At 45.2% G+C, this 21,209-nt stretch overlaps 1 protein-coding gene across 1 annotated transcript in view; it reads right to left on the reverse strand.

The window, feature by feature from the left end:
- TMX4 (thioredoxin related transmembrane protein 4) overlaps positions 1–21,209 on the reverse strand; it is a gene marked incomplete at its 3' end in the record, with an annotated part of 111,710 nt that overhangs the window by 68,602 nt on the left and 21,899 nt on the right. The window contains exon 2 of the mRNA XM_082250618.1: positions 12,126–12,241. Within this exon, the coding sequence (XP_082106744.1) occupies positions 12,126–12,241 (116 nt within the window). The remainder of the gene's footprint in view (positions 1–12,125; positions 12,242–21,209) is intronic.

The following is a 21,209-nucleotide window of genomic DNA, read 5'->3' on the forward strand; positions in this document are numbered from 1 at the left end:
CTTCATATACCATAGTTTGTAGACGCTATAACTTTTGCGCAAATTTGGATTTTTTTTTTTACCAAAAAAATATGTAGCAGAATACTTATTTGACTAATTTTTTTAAGAATTTCTTTAATTTTTTTTATTGAATATGTTTCATAGCAGAAAGTAAAAAATGGTCTTGTTTTTTGCTATTTTTTACTTTCTGCTATGAAACATATTCAATAAAAAAATTCAATAAAAAAAAAAAAAAAAAAAACACAGCAAAAAAACAAGACTTTTTTTTTTTTTTTTTTTTTTTATTGAATTTTTTTATTGAATTTGTTTCACAGCAGAAAGTAAAAAATAGCAAAAAACAAGACAGTTTTTTTTTTTTTTTCCATTTATATTGCAAAAAATACCCAGTGGTGATCAAATATCACCAGAAGAAAGCTCTTTTTCTGGGGGGGGGGGGGGGGGGGGGGTACAGCGTTGTATGACCACACAATTGTCAGTTGTACAATTGTCAAGTAACGCAGTAGCAAAAAGCAAAAAACTGGGCCAACGGGGTAAATCTACCACAGGGAAAGTAGTTAATACCGCCCATTCACAATTATAATCCCCAATGCATAATGGGAGTTGTAGCTTCACATAATGAAGTTGCAATAAAAAAAAAAAAAAAGGATGCAACGCATCCGCTGCCATGATACCTCCAATGGGTGCAAAGACAGAGATGATGCCACCAATTTTTCTAAGGCAAAGTGGGCATTTTTTTTTACCAAAAATATTTTTCAAATCTTTATAATATTCACATCTGATGGCGCCTAGTCAGCTTTTTGATGAAAAAAGAAAAAAGTGAACTAAACACACTACACCCTCCCCCCCCCCCCCCCCCCATCATCATCCTTGCTGTACCTACCTCTGTGGGCAATTAGCTGCCACTGCCCATGCAGCCAATGCACCAGTAAAGGGATTTGAAAGCCTCGCTCTCTCCTTCTTTAGGGCTTCCGGGAAAGAGGAGTGCAATTTTCATTGATCAAAGTGGTCACATACATACCAGCACCTGTTCATCCTAGATGGCCCCAGAAAAGAGAGGAGGGGGGGGGGGGGGGGGAGTAGGTCTCCAAATTCCTGGACTTCTGCACCAGCTGCATGGGCAGTGACTGCTAATCACCTATGGAGGTCAGTGCAGCAGTGGCTGAGGAAGAGGAGGGGGTGGGGAGTTCGTTCACCTTTTTTCTAAAGGTAAAAAAAACTTTAGACTTAGGGTCCTTTCACACGGGCTTTCCGTGTGAGAGCTCCGCTGCGGTCCTTTTTTTTTTTTTTCACGGAGCGGATGACATTTGTGTCATCCGCTCCGTATGTCCGCATATCATCCCATCCGTTTGCTGATGATATGCGGACATAATGTAAGTCTATGGGGATTGCGGATGTCAGTGGATGACACCGCTGACATCCGATTTTCCTTCCTTTCCGTTTTTTGAACGGAGGAAAAATAGGGTTCTGTTCCGTTCGAAAAAACGGAACAGAACTGAAAGGAAGAAAATCGGATGTCAGAGGATGGTATTCCACCGACATCCGCAATGCCATAGACTTACATTATGTCCGCAAATCATCCGCAAAAAAATAGGATGATTTGCGGACATACGGAGCGGCCGTGTGAAAGAGCCCTTAAAGTATTTTGTGTTTGTATCTTGGAGTTCAGCATTAATAATGTTGTATATATGCAGTATGTTCTAGAAAAACATTCTAAAAATGAATGAATATTGCTACAAAACATCAATTATACATTTTTTTAGTATAAAAAAAAAAAAAAAAAATTCTCAGGGTTGCTACTATGGAAACTGAAATCCCTGGTTAATACCAGATAAACATCACAATCAGAATATATGATGCAGCTCAGGGAGGGTTGTTCATATAAACACACAAAGTGCTCATGTAATATAGCATGGTCTCAAGTGTTCAATGTTGTTCTAATAAAAAGCAACCAATCAAACCTGCCCTCTAGATATTTCCAATATTTGTTTTTTTTTTTAGTAGAAAAACACACACCCGTTTCTGGGTAATCGCTAGAAACAGAATCTGAGCCTGGTCACGTGCATATCATATCTGTAATTTGTTTAGAAACCTAGATCTCTTTCTTTACATTGGTCGATTAAATCCAAAATTAAATTAAAATTAAAGTGTTTCTAAAAAGGCAGAAGGTTTTTTACCTTCAAGCATAAAAAAAAAAAAAAAAAAATATATAAATAAAAACCAAGAAGGGGGGGGGGGGGTTTCTTTTGATATACATATATACATTTTGTATATTTGATATAAATTTATATACATATAAATAAAAACCTGCATGCAGCTCCCCCCTAAACACTTACATAAGCCCAATCGCGATCTAGTGATGTGCACAAGAGCAGCGGCTCTCTCTCTCCACTGGACAGAGAGGCAGCAGAGCGAGCCATTGGCTCCTGCTGCTGTTAATTACAGCCAATTAATAGAAAAGCAGGGTGTGGGGCTGAGCTGCACTCTAGGCCGATGGACACACGAAGCCGGCTCTGGAGCAAGCACACATGAGCGTCCCCATAGCTAGTGGCTTTCTATGGGGGTACTAGCATACTAGCTCATTATGAAAGGCTTACCTTAGAACGAGCCCCCGCTGTGCCGCCCGCTTAGCTGTATGACGGGCGAAATGTCCAGTCGCCCGTCTTCCGGGATCGCGGCATCCGACCATCTGATTGGCCGGAGCCGCGGTGACGTCATGGAGTTCTGAAGGAACGGCACCAGCGGTCGTTCCTTCAGAGCGCATGCGCCAGTGACGTCACTGGATGCATGTAAGGTAAATATCTCCTAAACGGTACATGTTTAGGAGATATTTACAGTACCTATAGGTAAAGCCTCATCATAGGCTTACCTATTAGGTACAAGTGTCAGAGGGGGGTTTACTTCCTCTTTAACAAGCAGTGTCAGAAGGAAAAACCCAACTCCATAGAGGGGCGGGTGCTGTGTCTATCAATCAACATCACAGTGATGGATTTTATGGTAAGACAAAAATCCCATTTTCTCTTTCGTTCATTGAGGGACAGTTCATCTTCTTGACCGTAGGGACGTCCCAAAGCGGTGTCAAACATGAGGCGTGGGAACAGCAGAAAAAAAAACACAAAACTTCCCCAAGGCTAAACATAGCTAACCAGGTAAATTGAAGCTCAACTGTCAACAACTGGAGCTCACCTGAAAAAAAAAAAAAAAAAAAAAAAAAAAAAACAACCTCAAAAAGAGGGAAAAGTCCTCTAAAGAGCAGCCTGCAAAACTTTGCCAAAAGCAGCATCTGCAGATGCCAACACATCCACTTATAAAACTTTGTGAATGTGTGTACAGACGACCAGGTAGCCGCCTGCAAACCTGCATCACCGACGCCTGATGACAGAAGGCCCAGGAGGCACTGAGCGCCCGAGTAAGAGTGCCCCTTGACAAGGAAAGGAGGAACCGGACCCTTAATAGAATAAGTCTGAACCACAGTGTCTGATCCATGAGGAAATGGTCGCAGCAAAAGCAGCCAGCCCCTTGAAACGTCCATCCATGAGGACAAATAAAGAGTCTGATTTCCTAAAAGGCTCCGTAACTGCCAGATACACCCTTATTGCCCAAACCACATCCAGGGAGTGGCAAGGCAACTTCCTTAGGATGCTTAGGCTTGGGACACAGGGAGGGCAACACAATGTCTTGAGATGAAAGTCAGCGATGACCTTCGGAAGGAACGACGGACATGGACAGAGAACCACCATTTCCCTGTGAACCACAGGTAAGGGAAACGGGCGTTGAAAGAAAACTGGCAAGGCTCTTGATGGTACTCAAGGCCAGGCGCTGCACAACCCCTCGTTGGAGGAAAGCCAAGATCCAAGCCACCGAAAAGGAACGAGGGTGAATCCGTAGGGATTCACACCACGCAATGTACATCTTCCACGTTCAATGGTAAATCTTCCTAGAAGTATAAATTTTAGCTTTTAACAGTGTAGGAATCACTGAGGCAGACAACACTCTGTTCTTCAGCACCTGGCTTTCAACAGCCAAGCCGTCAAAGCCAGGGACTGTAAAGCAGGATGGAAGATTGGCCCTTGGGATAGCAGACCTTCCCTGAGAGGGGAGTCTTCAAGGAGCATCGGCAACCAGCCGTACCAGATCGGTGTACCAAGACTGACGAGGCCAGTCTGGAGCAACTAGGATGACAGGAATCCCTTCTGCCGCGATCCTGCGCAGTAGTCTCGGCAGAAGCTGGAGAGGAGGAAAGGCAATAAACAGACAATACTGACTCCATGGAGCATTTAAGTGTCTGTAGCAACGGCTATAGATCCCGAGAGAGTGCCACAAACCTCTGAACCTTCCTATTGAGGCAAAAGGCCAACAGATTCACCTTGAATACCCCACTGGAGACAACTGATGAAACGCCTCCGGATGAAGAGACGATTTTCCCTGGTCTAAAGCCTGTTGACTGAGGTAGTCAACTTGCCAATTTTGCACCCATAGAATGTGCACAGCAGAGAGGGCTGAACTAATCTTTCTGCCCACCTTAGAATGCCGGCTACTTCCCGTGCCATGACACTTGTGGCCCCTTGGTGATTGACACAGGCCACGGCCATGGCATTGTCCGATTGAATCCGCACCGGAAACCCCTGAAGACGACTTGTCCAAAGATCCAGACAAAGTCGGATTGCTCTGAGCTCCAGTATATCGATGGGTAGTCCGGACTATTCCTGAAACCAGACCTCGAGCACAATCTGTGCCGAGGACATTTCTCCAACCCAACAGGTGCATGCAAGTACGAAGAGATGACCATCTGCTGGTCAGCAAAAGCCGAATTGCCTCCTGCAACTTTTGAAGTTTCTCCCAAGGAAGAAACACTCTGGCTGAGGATGCGTTCAGAGTCAGACCCAGATAGGACTAGGCTTGTGGGTGGAACCAGGGCAAACTTGTGAAAAATCAAAATCCAACCGAACCCCTAGTAGCCGCTAGGACACTTTTGGTGCCCCCTTGATTGACATAGGCCACGGCTGTGGCATTGTCCGCTTGAATCCTTACCGGGCGCCCCTGCAGATGAACAGTCCATTGGGTCAGGCAAAGCCTGATCGCCCGCATTTCCAGGATATTGATCGGCAGGCTGGACTCATTCAGAGTCCAAACCCCCTGAGCACAATCCGTGCCCAAGACACCTCCCCACCCAGACAGACTGGCATACGTGGTGACCACTGTCCAGTACAGGGGGAGAAAGGATTTTCCCTGTCAAAGCAACGGAGAGCGGAGGATCAGATTGTCTAGAGACTGTGGGTTCTTGTTACATTTGGCAAGAATCTCCTTTTGCAGAGATCTGGTATGGAACTGACAGTTTCACCTCCAGAAGAAACACCCGGGCTGAGGACGTGTCCAGGGTCAGGCCCAGATAGTCCAGCTTGGTGGACGGAAACAGACCGAATCACCTCGTGGACCCATTTGTCTTGAATCAAGGCGGTCCACGAATCCGAAAGAAGCGAAGACGTCCCCCCACCCCAGATACGGGTGAGGGCGCCTCTTCAGGCAGAAGAGAGGTTGTCTGTGGTCCCGGAGGAGCCCACTCTCAACTTACCAGGCCAGAGCCTCTTGGAACCCCCTGCGGGGTTACAGGCGGATTTTGATCCCTGGTCCTTAGATCCCGAGGGACGAAAAGACTACTTACGGGCCGAGCAGAAATGGCCACATTTGCCACGAGACTCTTTGCCCCTGGTAGTCTGTGGAAGTAGAGTACTCTTACCTCTAGTAAGACCCTTAATGATCTCTTCCATGGATGCTCCGAACAATCTCCTATAAAAAGGGAGATCAGTCAAAACTTTCTTGGAAGCCTGATCCGCAGACCAGTATTTCAGCCATATCATGAGGCGATATGAGGCGAAGAGTCATCGCTGTAACGGACACCCTGCAGGATAAGGGGGCCGCTTCCAGAAAGGCATTACAGATATACTGCAACCCCTGGACCAACTGGTCTGCCAGCTCAAGAGGAGGATGTCCCCCTTCCAAATCCTGGCGCAGGAGCTTAGCCCATTCTGTTAAGGTCTGGGAAACCAAGGTTATGGCAAAACCCGGCTGCAGAATGGAACCGGCTATGGTTTAAAAAATAAATAAATAAAAAAAAAAAAAAAAAGACAAGAGATTTAGCTCCCTTGTCAAAAAGGTCCTTAAAGGATGGAGAGTCCTCCATCGGGAAGAAAGGTGGCTTTATTCAACCAGGAAACCTACAAGTCCACCACAGGTGGTACTGTCAGTTTCTTCAACAGGGACTCTTCAAAAAGATACCTTCTACCGAAACATTTTAGGGACCCCGACAGTGCCAGGGACCCCGATAGTCTATCCACACGGGTCTGTAAAAAAGCTGGGGACTCCTCCACCGGGACCACAGTAGATTTGTTCAGTCTGGAAACCGGATGGTCCACCCTCTGTGGTACGGTCTATCTTGCAGATACCGCGTCCGCGAATGGGTAGCGCCTTTAAAAAGGCTTCGACACCACTAACACAGGGTTCATACACATTTTCACCAATAAAATTCAATGACTTCATGTAAATATTCATGACCTAATGTTTCATTTAAAAGTATATGTATACATGTTAAATAAGAAGAAAATCCATGTCACACCCAGCATATTTTTACTAATATAAATGACAAACTTTAGTGTACAGTGGAATATGAAATCTTTATTTAAATAACGCTTGCACAGTAACAACGTTTCATAACATAAACCCTGAGAACCGCTTAGAAATGGATTAACGTAATCCACAGGAAATATAACATAAATCAAGGGGAAGCAGCTAAAAAATAAATATAAAAAAGTGTCCAGCAACACTGTTCTGAACTTAAAGTGCCATAAATTGACCCGATAACAGTCTAACAAGTTAACTTCAACATTGCCAATAAACAATCAACACCATTTAATTTTTCATTTCTGAAAGCTTCTCATCAATCTGTTTTTCAATTTTCAGCAGAGAATCTTTTTCTTTTGCAGTACAGCGAAAACTGTTGGATTTGCTGATAAAGGTCATATTGCCTGAATATTCAGCCTTTTCAGCATATTCATCCGCTGATTTCTCGAGAGCACAAATGTACGCCTCCATCCTAGCCCTCTTTTTTTCAAATCTTCCAGCTCATCTGTGAAAGCCTTCCATTTTAAGTTAACAGCTTGTTGTTCTTTCTTTCTCTTCTCTTCATCCAGGTACCCATGGTACTTCTGCCTGGCTCCTGCCGCTGAAAGGAGAAGCTCCTTTGTGATTTCTACCTTGGTTATGCCCCCTACAGATCTGACATGGTCAACAATGAGCCTCTGAGCCACCAGAGATCTTTCCCTATTGATTCTCAACTATTAATTCTTTGTTGATTGACATACCCCTTTCAACGCTTGCCTGACCATGTGATAACACAAGAAGAAGCTTCACCACATTCCACACTCTGGAAAGTGATGGTTTTGTTCCCATTGTCTCATACAGCAGGGTGTCCACTCGAGCAGTTTTGGGGTCAAATTCCCTGAACTTTACCTGAAGAGCAGCCAAATCACAAAACTCTCTAAACTCCCTAAGGATATTGTCGCACACTGCCTCATTTACATGTTTAGCCTCAACATGTATGTGCAACATCCTTCTCATTTGAGTTACGCAGAGTTCCTTACTACTTCCAGCCATGCGTCTCGGGTCAAGGCACTGCATGCTTCTCACTAACATGTGATGCACTGGAGCCTTTTATCAGCAACTTGTCAAGGAGTGTGATCAAAAATTGCAGTCCATCTTAATCTCTAGGTTTTGACTATCTGAAATGTTTTTTGGAAGACTTGAGTTGGGTCAGGGTGGTTTCTGCTGCAAACCCAATGTCAATCTTTGAACAGTCCTTGTGCAGACTGCTGTCTTGATAAGGGACATGGAGGAGCTTTAGAGTGGATGTGGCCTCTTCCAGATGCTTTTCCTTTAGAAATCGTCCCATGATGTCTATGAAAAAGTAAAATTAAGTGTTTTTTGCTAATTTACAAGCCAAATTGTAATGCACTGCAGTGTATATCATATTAATAAACATTAGCAGCAAAAACAGAATTTATGTTTATCCTTACCTTTAATCAGTTTGTACATATCAACGGAGAGAAACGGCAGCATTGGTTGGTCAGACTGATACATGGTGAGGAATGGGTCGACTTCTCTTGCAATGCTGTTGAATATTCCCACTTTCACTGGGAAGAGAGGATCAGCACAGCGCATCTTCACCTCTTCAAATGACTTTACTTTTGGATTGGGTAGTTTCCCTCTCTCTACCATCTCGATATATTGTTTGACGTGTGGCCAGAGTTGCAATCCTCTTTCTGAAACGTTGATATTCTCAATCCACCGGTGCTTATCAAATTTGGGAGTTTTACAACCGGTTGCTGTCATAAAATCCTTGTGACGTGCAGGGCAATCATGGAACGTGTTCAACTTCCCATCCGGTGGCTTTACATCCATCTCGGAACGCATTGTGCAGTATGTGCAAACCGCACGAACCAATGTTAATTAGGGACTTTCCCGCATCTTCCTGCACTTGCTTCTGGAGTATATCGAATACTTTCCAGTTGACGTGCGGTCCGTCCATTGAGATCTGGACAAGATTCTTGATTCCGATCTCTGAGAGCAAGTTATTCATTTTTTCAGCGATGTCTTGAGCTGATGAATAGCCCATGAACTCTGAGCCGATTTAGTTTTCACCTCGGACCCGTTCCACAGCCTGACATGCATGTCTAACTGTTTAGACTGTAAATAGTGATTGAGACTTTCATCAAAGAGCATAACAGACGCTTTGCTTCGATACATCTGTCAAAGTCCGTTTCTTAAAAAAAAAGGAGCCAGTCCAAAAGTGCATAAATATGAGCACTTGCGTTTGCCGCATGCAAAGCTGGCCACTATCTTGCTGTCTGGGAACATAGTCTTCAAAAGCTGGCCTGTGTCTTCACAAGACTTGTATGAATAGTGTGAAATAGCCACCTTTAGAGCCCACAGTACCTCTGCAGTTAGGGTTTCGTTTCTGGATACAGCGTGACTCAAAATGGTTCCTTGTTTTACAGTGGATCAGATGGAAGCACCGCTGCCGCAGCTGGGATAGGGTGTCACTTCAGGCGCATGGGTGAAAAAGCCAGCGATCGGATTGGAAGCTGTCGAGCACGCAGCTGCAGACTGGTGCTTTGCACCTTTAGCGTGGCTAGACAGCACTGCCTCTCCCATGTTCGAAATGTCAAACGTTTTACGACACACTGTACATTTAGCACGTCCCGGGTCCTGATCTTTCTCCAACCACCTCTCATACTTTTCGTCATGAAGCCATACATTTTTAAAGCTGCATTTCCCTGGCATTGCTGTAACACTTTAGCTGAAACTGTGTTACCCCAGTTATAATTTGACCAATATACTGTAACTGGAGAAAGATTAATGGCCGCTCCTGCTTGGGGATAAAGCATCAGTTCAGGCAGTCATGATGGAGGTGCAGGCGGACTGGTATGGATGGCACAGACAGTCAGATGCACAAAATGCAGCACTTACTCTTTTAGGCCCAAGCCACAGTCATGAGGTGCAGGTGGACTGGTATGGATGGCACAGATCGGATTCACAAATGCGGCACTTACTCTTGGAGAAAGAACAGTAATGGGTGCTCCTGCTTGCCGGAATAAAGCAGTTCAGGCAGTCATGAAGGTGCAGCTGGACACTGTGATATGGATGGCACAGTTAAATGCACAAAATGCGGCGCTTACTATTCTTAGGCCGAACCTACAGTCCCACAAACAAACAGAAAGGCGCCACTCAGGATTGGATGCTTAATAATTTTATTGACATAGATTTTACATTCAGCGTATAGGACTGGTAGGTGTCCTTCCGGGTCCGCAGTTTGCCCTTACTGTCAGTCACTGGCCAGCAGCAGCAGCCAAGGAGATGAACCAATCAGGCAGCAGGGAGGGCCGGCCGCGGTTTGCCTGTAGACTGACTGGCCAGCAGCAACAGACGGGAAATTACAAACCAATCAGGCAGCGGAAGCGTCACTGGAGGGCGGGTCGGCTGCATGAACGTGATGACGCAGGGGTGCGGTAACCGAAACGGTTACCGCCCCCTTCCGCATCATCACGTTCATGCGGCCGGCCCGCCCTCCAGTGACGCTTCCGCTGCCTGATTGGTTTGTAATTTCCCGTCTGTTGCTGCTGGCCAGTCACAGTCTACAGGCAAACCGCGGCCGGCCCTCCCCGCTGCCTGATTGGTTCATCTCCTCGGCTGCTGCTGGCCAGTGACAGCAAGCGCATACTGCGGACCCGGAAGGACGCTAATACACCAATGTAAATACAGTATGTGGCAATAAAATATCATTAGGGAATAAAATAATTAAAACAAAAAATGATTAAGCATCCGCTCCCCGCTCCTCCACAGTAATTCCATGACTTTTCTAAAACCTAGTGATGTTTACTAATTTTCCATGACTTTCCCAGGCCTGGAAAGTGTCATCTAAAAATTCCATAACTTTTCCAGGACCGTACGAACCCTAACATCTGTTCGATGGGCCTCCACTGACAATTTTGTCAAAAAGTTCCAGACAAGGGAAAACCTTGCCCGACTTCTGGGATTTGCGAGTGCCAAAAGACACCTGCGTCCCTGACGCTGCAGAATCATCTGCCATTTTTAAGTTTCCCGCGCGGCTGCAGACAAGGATATATCGTCCTCCCCATCCGAGTGCAATGACGCAGATCCCTCAGGGTGGCATGCGTCCGTGGCAGCCATATCTACCTCAGAATCTGAGGATACAGGAGAGGCAGGGGTGGTATTTTTTTTAAAAACCAAATCCACCTTTGGACACCAGGTTTTTCAAAACTGTCATTAAGGCAGACAGGGGTTGCGACCCAGAGGTCCCCGCAACCGCAAGGAGGGGATCTGTAGGTGAAATTTGTTCCTGGGACTCCATATGAACCCTGGAATAATGCAGTGTCACTTTAAGAAAATTGCAAAAAAAAAAAAAAAAGAAGAAGGATCGCACTGCTGCTCCAACGGTACTACAAGTCCCAGCCACTAGCACTGCCGATAGCAGGGTGAGCGAGGAAGACCTACAGGGGCCCCAAAAGACATACCACGAATCGATATGAAGAAGAACAGGATCGGTCTGCTGTGAAAAACTATCTTCACAGGAAGAGGAAGTACCTGGGTCATTCACTAAAGTAAGGGCCTAGCTGCTCCCTGCTGTCCAGCAATCGCAGACTCAAAGAAAATGGCCGCCCAATGCATTATGAGGAAACCACAAAAACATGGCCATCCATGCATTTCAATGGGAAATTCTGCAAAATGAGGCTGAACGATTATAGAGCAAAATGGCGGCCCCCACAGTGCTCCATGTGGTCTCCAGGCATCGGGGGTCCCTGCAAGTACCGCCACCAGGATAAACACCCCCAGGCGCCCCCCCCACGCGGATCTGCTATAACAGCATCGGAATGGTCTATCCCCCCCCCCCCCCCCCCCCCGCCCTAGAAACATTTTAGTTTGTGGTTTAACTGAGTGGTACAGTTTATAGGTCACATTAAAAAGTGGAAAAAGTTCTGAAAAGATTTTTGTTCCATCACAGAAACCTGACATTTTACCAGGGGTGTGTAGACTTTTTATATCCACAGTTATCAGCCTAAATAGATAAAGAAATTGTTTTTACGTTTTTTTTTTTTTTTTTTTTTTTAATTGGATAGTTTTTAAAGCAGAAAGTATTTTTTTTTTTTTTTTTTTTTAAATGGTTGGTCTTTTTTTGTTTATATAGCGTAAAAAATAAAATCCGCTGAGGTGATCAAATACCATCAAAAGAAAGCTCCATTTGTCGTCGGTGACAAAAAGGACATAAAAAATATCTATTTGGGTACAGTGTCACACGACACACAACAATTATCAGTTAAAGTAACGCAGTGCCGTATCGCAAAACAGACGGTCATGAAGGGGCGGGGGTAAATCTCATGAAGCTGAAGTGGTAAAGCCATGCTCACAATCTATTGGATCATCTGAAGTTTTCCTGGTTCCGCCATCCTGCCTGCATGGTATTAGGTCCAAAAGTCTATATGATATCCCCTCTGCAGAGGCTGTTGCCTCTCTCTTTTACCCCCCCTCCTCCTCCCCATGTAATAGAACAGCCTTACCTGGTTGTTCAGTGACGTCCACTTTGGCAACTTTAACATTAAGGATGGAACTTCGTTTTGCAAAATTCTCCCAATCTGCTTCAATCTGCTGGCATGCTGGACACCAAGGCGCATAACTGGAATGACAAATCAGTGTGTTACATTTGAGTTTAGAAATATTTAATATATAGACCCAAAATATCCTTTACACATCCAGAACACACACCCGGTCTCATTCAAGCAGAGCATAATGGTGGGGACTTTGTCCGTAAGACTCCCATACCTTAGTTAGGGAAGCTTCACATGAACTGACACAACAGGTAGGTTGGCCACATACAGCTAGGTAACAGAAAACTGCATCAGAATGAAGCCAGTGTAAGAACTAATCAGAGAATGAAAAGAAGCAATTCTGAGCCTGACAAAGGAGGTGGATCCTCTGAAACGACGTTGCTGCCCGCCCTCTCCACAGTCTCAGCTGTCTCCTGCCGGCTTCCGTGGAGAAACCGGCAGTGTCTTGTGACGCAGCATCCGGCTTGCGGCTGTGCGCCGCAGATGTCCTCAGGAGGAGGAGGCACAGCGAGATCCCCTTCCCTCTGGATCTCCGGACCATCCACTCCCCATCCTCCATACCTGGATCTGTGAACACACCTGTGGCTGGGTGCTTGCGTCCCAACCACCCCTCGGCACCTATCGTTGGGGATCCATGCTTTTCACCTGAATGTTGATGTTGATTCTCTTAAATGTAAGTGCATTGCAATAAATGTGTTTTTAATTTAAACACTACTCTGACCTGGCGCCCTTGTTTCGTTTATTCTAAAATCTTTTACAGAAGGGTAGTAAAAATAAAACATAAAACACTCAATGGGATTCAGGTCTGGGCTCTGGCTGGGCCATTTCAAAACTTGAATCTTCTTCTGGTGAAGCCATTTCTTTGTGGATTTGGATGTAAGCGTTGGGTCGTTGTCATGATGAAAGATGAAGTTACTCTTCACGTTCAGCTTTCTAGAAGAAGCCTGAAAGTTTTGTGCTAATATTGACTGGAATTTGGGGCTGTTCATAATTCCCTCTACCTTGACGAAGGCCCCTGTTCCAGCTGAAGAAAAACAGCCCCAAAGCACGATGCTCCTACCACCATGCTTCACGGTGGATATGGTGTTATTTTGGTGATGTGCAGTGTTGTCTTTGCACCAAACATACCGTATATACTCGAGTAGAAGCCAAGTTTTTCCAGCACATTTTTTTGAGAAAAAAAAAAAAAAAGAAGGTCAGCGGCTGGCCCGAAATGCACATCGCGGATGCGCCGCCACCGCTCGGGAAAGCCTGTATACGTTCGGCTATTCCCAGGAATAGCCGAACCTGTACAGGCTTTCCCGAGCGGTGGTGGCGCACGCGCGGTGATGTGGCGGCGCCATTTTTTAAATCTAACGCGCCTCAGGAACAGGCGAGACTCCTCCACAGCTGCACTACCTGCCATTATGCGGGGTTGCGGGCATACTACAGGAGATGCATAGCTGCGGGCATGGTACACCTGTCCCATGCCCGCAGCCCTGCATTCTCCCGTCCCGTGCCCACAGCCCTGCATTCTCCCGTCCCATGCCCGCAGCCCTGCATTCTCCTGTCCCATGCCCGCAGCCCTGCATTCTCCTGTCCCATGCCCGCAGCCCTGCATTCTCCTGCACCATGCCCGCTGCCCCTGTTTTGGGTCTCGAGGTGATCCAGTAGTTGCTGCATTTCCCACCCTAGGCTTATACTCGCATCAATCATTTTTCCCATTTTTTGTGGTAAAATTAGGGGCCTCGGCTTATATTCGATTATATATGGTATATTTTGGAATTATGGCCAAAAAGTTCAACCTTGGTTTCATCAAACCAGAACACATTTTCCCACATGCTTTTGGGAGACTTCGGGTGTGTTTTTTGCAAAATTTAGCCGGGGTTGGATGTTTTGGATTCCATCATCTTGCCACTCTACCCCATAGCCCAGACATGTGAAGAATACGGGAGATTGTGGTCACATGTACCAAACAGCCACTACTTGCCAGATATTCCTGTAGCTCCTTTAATGTTGCTGTAGGCCTCTTGGCAGCCACCCTGACCAGTTTTCTTTTCCGCTTTATCAATTTTGAAGGGACATCCAGTTCTTGGTGATGTCACTGTTGTGCCGTATTTTCTCCACTTGATGAGGACTGTCCTCACGGTGTTCCATGGTATATCTAATGCCTTGGAGATTCTTTTGTCCCCTTATCCTGACTAATACCTTTTAACAATGAGATCCCTCTGATGCTTTGGAAGCTCTCTGCGGACCATGACTTTTGTTATAGGACGCGACTAAGAAAATGTCAGGAAAGACCTACTAGAACTGCTGAATTTCATTTAGGCTTAATAAGAGGCACTTGAAATGATGGCAGGTGTGTACTGACTCCTATTTAGCTTGTTTGAGTTGGATTGCTTAATTCTGAACACAGCTACATCCCCAGTTATAAGAGGGTGTTGCCCACTTATGCAACATATTAGTTTTTTAGTTTTACTCCCCCCCCCCCCCCCCCCAAAAAAAAAAAAGATTTCAGTCTGTTTTCAATTGAGTTGTACAGGTTATAGGTCATATTAAAAAAGGTGGAAAAATTCTGAAATTATTTATCTTCTCATTTTTTTTCATCACATAAACATAACATTTTAACAGGGGTGTGTAGACGTTTTATATCCACTGTAAGTACTGATCACCACCATTACTAGTATAGGGTTTATATAGCAGATTTCAAAATGGGGAAAATACTAATAATAATAAATAATATATTATATTATTATTAATAAATACTACACTAGGGATGCTCATAACAAATCTATTGCTACAGAAAATATATTTTTCATCCCCTTTTAGGTCCATATAAGAGAAAGGAGCAAATTTCAAAATGGGGAAAAATATCAATAATAATAAATAATATATTATGTTATTAATATATTATAATATTAATAAATTCTACACTAGGGATGCTCATAGCAAATCTATTACTATAGAAAATATATTTTATCATCCCTTTTATGTCCATATAGGAGAAAGGAGCAAATTTCAAAATGGGGGAAAAATACCAATAATAGTAATAAATATAATAATATATTATTAATAAATTCTACACTAGGGATGCTCATAACAAATCTATTGCTACAGAAAATATATTTTTTCACCCCCTTTAGGTCCATATAGGAGAAAGGAGCAAATTTAAAAAAAAAAAAAAAAAAAAAAAAAAAAAAGGGAAAAAAAATAAAGTAAAAAATTTTTTAAATCTATTTGACTCGTCAGTCCTGTAATGACAGAACTTCTCACTTGTTAGGTAACTGATAGCTCACACTCATACGCTATCTCTGCAGAACAGGCGAGGGAAAGGCGCGGTGAGAGAAACACGCGGGTACATTTAAAATGTCCCCCCCCCCCCCCCCCCGTTTTGTGTGGCATAAAAAGTAACGGATTCTGACTCATTCTAACGTCTAGCACCTGGAAAAAGAAAAAACATTCTCAGATCTTTACAGCTTGTCACAACAAAGAGCGATAGAAGAGATTATTAGTCTGTGCCCTGCCAACCACCCGTACATAAAGGGTGTAAAACATCTGGAAGATTCTGGACCAAGCATTGCCAAAATAGACCCCCCCCCCCAAATATTTAGCTGGGGCCAGTTCACGCTGCAACACACATGTTCCTGTGCGCTCCCACACATCCCGGTTGTGACAGCCCATTCATTTCAATAGGCTGCCAAATGTAGGGACCCATAGAAAAAGCAGTGCAAGCACCACATTCATATTGTGCCACACCAAACTGTATGGCACCAAACGTGCTGAATAAGATGGGTTTGGGTTGTCAATCAACCGGCACCCGTACGCATTTCACAAGGGCAGCGCGTTCACGTGTGGTGCAGGAAACACACACTGGACACGCCTTTGCCACACCGCGTTTCAGTGCACCCAAGCATTTTAATGCTTTCATTAGCCAATACTATATACAGCGGGTAAAATAAGTATTGAATACATCACCGATTTTTCTAGGTAAATATATTTCTGAAGGTGCTACTGACATGAAATTTTCACCACGTCGGTAACAACCCATTCAATCCATCCATACCAAGAAACCAAAACAAATACATTCAGAAATGACGGGTAATAAAATGGAATGACCCAGGGGAAAAAAAAAAAAAAAAAAAAATAGTGCTGAACAAAGAAGAAAGGGAGGTGCAAAAAAAGGTATGGAAAGTCAAGACACCAGCTGAAATCAGTAATTAGAAAGCAACCCTGCCCCTTGTCAGTGCAAATTAATATCAGCTAATTCAGTCTCAACTGATGGCCTGCTGATAGGGATCTGAAGGAGGCCACGCCTTCGAAACGCGTAGACATATCAACCAGAAGTGTGGTGGGACGTCGGGACTCGGGAGGTTCATCTTCTCTGAAGCCCATCTGCCTGTGGTCTCCGCCAGCTCTCCTTTTGAGTCATTTAGCGCATGCGCGGTGCCGGCTGGTCCAGGTGCAGGCGCACTCCGACCTGCTCACGTAGAGACGGATGTCATCACCTCCAGAAGTTTCGGTTTGCAGGAGGTTGAGAGAGAGCAGATGGCGAGTGGAAGTGCTGGTCTCCACAGGAGAGAGTTGTTGACGTCCTGGGGATCTAGCGATGTGTTTGATATTCATCTTCTTATGTGAGTGTATTCATCCACAGCTCTGTTTTAATTTTAATAAACAGGGTTATGCTAGGGCAGCTGTGTGCCCTTTTTTTCTTTGTACAGTTGATTGTCCACCACCCAGTGGAGGGTTAGGTGAGCTGCAACGCCCCATCAATTCGATCACCGTGAGTGTTTTTTCAAAGGAACCCACCAGCCTGGACATTCAAGTTTAGGATCAGCGCATGAACTGGTAATGTGTCTTATAGCTTTTTTTTTTTTTTTTTTATACAAAAGTGTCTCATTACCGAGGTCACACAAGAAATGGCTCATAATGGGTAAAAGCAAGAGCTCTCTCAAGACCTTCCCAACCCTATTGCTGCAAAATATGCTGATGGTATTGGTTACAGAAGGACTTCTAAACTTCGGAATGTTCCAGTGAGCACTGTTGGGGCCATAATCCGGAAGTGGAAAGAACATAATTTCATCATAAACTGGCCACGACCAGGTGCTCCTCGCAAGGTTTCTGACAGAGGAGTGAAAAGAATTATCAGAAGAGTTGTCCAAGAGCCAAGGATCACTTGTGGAGAGCTTCAGAATGAATCCAAACTGGGGAGACCGCTCTAGGTGAGGTGGTGTTAGGTGCTGGTCGGATCCGTAATCCAAATGTATGAGCGAAAAGAGATGACCGCACTCCGATATAAAATCAAGCAGGAGTGTATTTATTCCACATCAAAAAATAGGCATAACTTCAAAAACATCAAACTGTGAGTGCAAGGACAAAAAAGGTAGACGCATTTCATGACTAGAGATGTCGCTTACTCATTACCAAGTAATGAGTGCTTTAGAATGACCTGGAACTAGCAGGTACAATTGTTTCAAAGTAAACTAGTAAATAATGCACTCAACCGCCACAACCTGTAGGGAGCTCACCACACAACACTCCATCGGTGAAGGAAAATCATGTTGAAGCTCGATTAAAGTTTGCTGCACAACATTTAGACAAGCCTGTGAAATACTGGGAGAATATAGCCTTCTCAGACCATGTTTGGGAGGTCAAATGGCACTGCACATCACCCCAAAAACAACCCCATACCATCACCCCAAAAAATAAAAACACATACCAACAGTGAAGATTGGAGGTGGGATCATCATGGTGTGGGGCTGATTTTAGCATACAGTACTGGCTAATTATATCAAGGTTGGGTTCACACGAGTACAAATTGGACGAGGGTTTCCCCACATCCAATTTGCATGACAAGAGCGTGTGCCCAGCTCTCAATGGAGCCGGTTCACACATCTCCGTGGCGGCTGCGTAGCAGATTGCACAGGGGTCCTGTGCGTCTTTGGCTCCGTTTCAGATTGAATTCAGGCAAAAATTCTGGCCGGATTCGTCCCTGGAACAGAGATGCACTGCACTGGACCCCTGCTGTGAGCCGCTTAGGACTAAAGGCCCGTACACACGTACCGATTGTCGGCCGTAAATATTCGGCCAACGTCTGATCGGCTGATTGTCGGCTTGTTAGTATGATGCTTCTGACAACCGACTGCGACTTTTCGGCCAAACAAAATCTGGTGTGCATGCTATAAAATTTTTGAAGGCCAACAAAGAACGGCCGATTGTTCGTCAGTCAGTATAAATTTCAGCCAACAAAAAGCAGATGAGCAAGACTGGGCATGCTCAGAGAAGAAAACACACACGGAAAGTAAACCAGCACATGACATCACTTCTGCAGTCGGTTGTTGTTGGCCGACAAAATTCGTGTGCAGTCTTTTGCACTTTTCAACCTACAGGACAGCACCGGACAAAAGACGGCCGAACGGTTGGCCGACAATCGGTGCGTGTGTACGGGGCTTAAGTGTGAACCCAGCCTGAGGGATGATGAAGATGAAACGAGGGTGGAAATTTCAGCAAGACAATGATCCCAAACACAAAGCCAAGGAAAGGCTCAATTGGTTTCAAAGAAAGAAAATAAAGCTGTTAGAATGGCCCAGCCAATCACCTGACTTGAATCTAAGGCCCCTTTCACATTTGTGCGACCTAAAAGTCGTGCGATTTTGACGCAATTTTGACTTGACTTGAAGCAACGCCTGTGTATTGGACTTCAGAACGTATCAAAGTCAGACCAAAGTAGTGCAGGGACTACTTTTGAAGTCGTTGCGACTTGAAGTCGCACAGATATGAACGGTACTCATTGGAAATCATGGAATATGACTTGTCATGCAACTTTGCAATCCCAAGTCGCAGGACAAGTTGCACAGGTGTGAAAGGGGCCTAATAGAAAATCTATGGAAAGAACTAAAGATTAGAGTTCATAGAAGAGGACCATGAAACTTTCAAGATTTGAAAATGGTTTGTGTGGAAGAATGGGCAAAAATCACACCTGAGCAACGCATGCGACTAGTTTCTCCATACAGGAGGTTTCTCTAAAACAAATACTGCGCTATTAACCTAAAATTAGAATGGCTGCAAGCACTACAATTTGACATACAATTGTATAGCAGTAAAAACAAATAAAAAGTGCTGCACCAACTAGACGGTATGCATAGATAAACATTTGTAAAAATAATCCATATGTATCCAAAAAAAAAAAAAGTGAAAAAAAATGCCCAAAGTGAAGAGACATGAGAGAATTGAAGTTCAATATTGATACAAGAAAAGTCTTGGTAATCCAAATCATAAGAACACCCTGAAGTTCGCAGCTTCAGTTGCGTCCCCCATCTTTGGGGTCTCACGCACAGATATCAGTAAATCCACCAGCGCCTTTGTGCGCAGTTGCAGACGTGGAGGAATCATCCTCACCATTAGGAGGATTCCAGGCACGTGGTTGCAGACCAAGTAGGGTGACCCACGTCTGCGGCGGCCAAAACAGATTCAGGACCTGATGAGACAAATAAGGCAGGGGGTGCTTTTTGCTAGCCCGTCACCCACAAGCCACCTTCACCCGGGATACAAAGGACTCCAGGACCGCCTTCAGTGCATGAATGGATGGTTGGGACCCGGAGGGCCCCGCAGCCTAATAGAGAGGGGAATCAGGTGGGGAAATGTGCTCCAAGGACTCTATGAGTCACCAGGGGCACCCCCACAAAGTGTAAAACACTGCTAAGGGACAACCCCCACTGTGCTAGCAGCACCACCTGGCCACCAAGCACAAAGCAACAAGCGATCCTCAGCAGAGAGGGAGGAGGACCCCACCAGACTCGCCACCCACAGAAACAGGCACATGCAGCCACTAGGGGAATTTGCACTACACATGCGGCGTTCAGGAAGTAAAATGATCCAGGAGTCAGCACCAGGAAATGAGGAGGGGCTCTCACCGCCCAAATTGCCGCCCACAGGGCTCCACTGTCATGGTCGACCCCATTTCCAATGGCAAACCACAATTAAATGGTTGCCAGACTTCACAAACATGGCCACCGTGTATAGAAACACACAGACTACAGCAAAATGGTGGCACCACAAGGCTTACAGGGACCCAGGATGGAGACCAGGCCTCAAAGACAGATCCAGGCAGAAAGGGGGGCCCTGACAGGAGCCCCCACCAGGTAAAACTCCCCCTCTATGCACAATCGATCGTCCGTTCGCCGGCGGTGCACCCCCCCCCGCCCCCATTGCCAGTTAGCGCCCTGCCCCCATCCCAGGAAAGTGGCCAGACCACCCAAATAGCTCCGGCGTGGAGGTGGGTTGCCTGCGGGAAGGGGTGGAACCCAGGTGTCCGTCCGCCCCAAGGAGGGGCCCACGTCCACTCCAAAACCCACCAGGGGGAGGAGGGGGTGGGGGGACAGCGACTCACCATACTAGGAACCAGGCAGGCACTGCTCCAGACAAAACCCCTCTCCATCGAAATGGGGAGGGAAAGCCAAGACTTGGTCGTATGCAAACTCGCGAGGCGCTTAACTCGCACGCACGCCAGCCCCTCGTCCAGTAGCTATGTCTCGGCCAACCTAGCACAGGGCGGAGGTCTGCGCACACTCGCTGGCCAGACTGAGGTGACCACTAGATCTAGATTATTCAGCCCGGCAGTTGATTGTAGATCTCACAAGAAAAAATTAAAAAAAAAAATTCTATCTAAAAAATGTTGCCAGAACCAAAGATCCCAGCAAGGAAATAGTTCCTTACTCCCGACTAGACAAAAAAAAAATGAGTGGTGATAGCAGAGAGGGAGTATACCCCCTGGGACTGCCCATGGGTGTATCCAAAATTATTTTCTGCCTAGTGTCCTACTCCTGTAGGGGGCAGTATAACATTATGGATATAAATATTAGGAGCTCTGTGTCAATAAACGAAAGAAATAAAAAAATAAATAAAATCAATAAAAAAAGGAGAGAGTTGACAAATGAAGCGTCCCATGTGTCTTTTTTAGAACCATTAAGAAAAACATTGTTGCAATTCAATCCTCCTTGGAGCAATTCGATATACAATAATGGTTGCTGTAAGGAATCTATACCTTTATTTATGTCAAAA

Source organism: Pelophylax lessonae (assembly GCF_965119305.1).
Source record: "Pelophylax lessonae genome assembly, chromosome: 3".
Classification (NCBI taxonomy): Eukaryota; Metazoa; Chordata; class Amphibia; order Anura; family Ranidae; genus Pelophylax; species Pelophylax lessonae.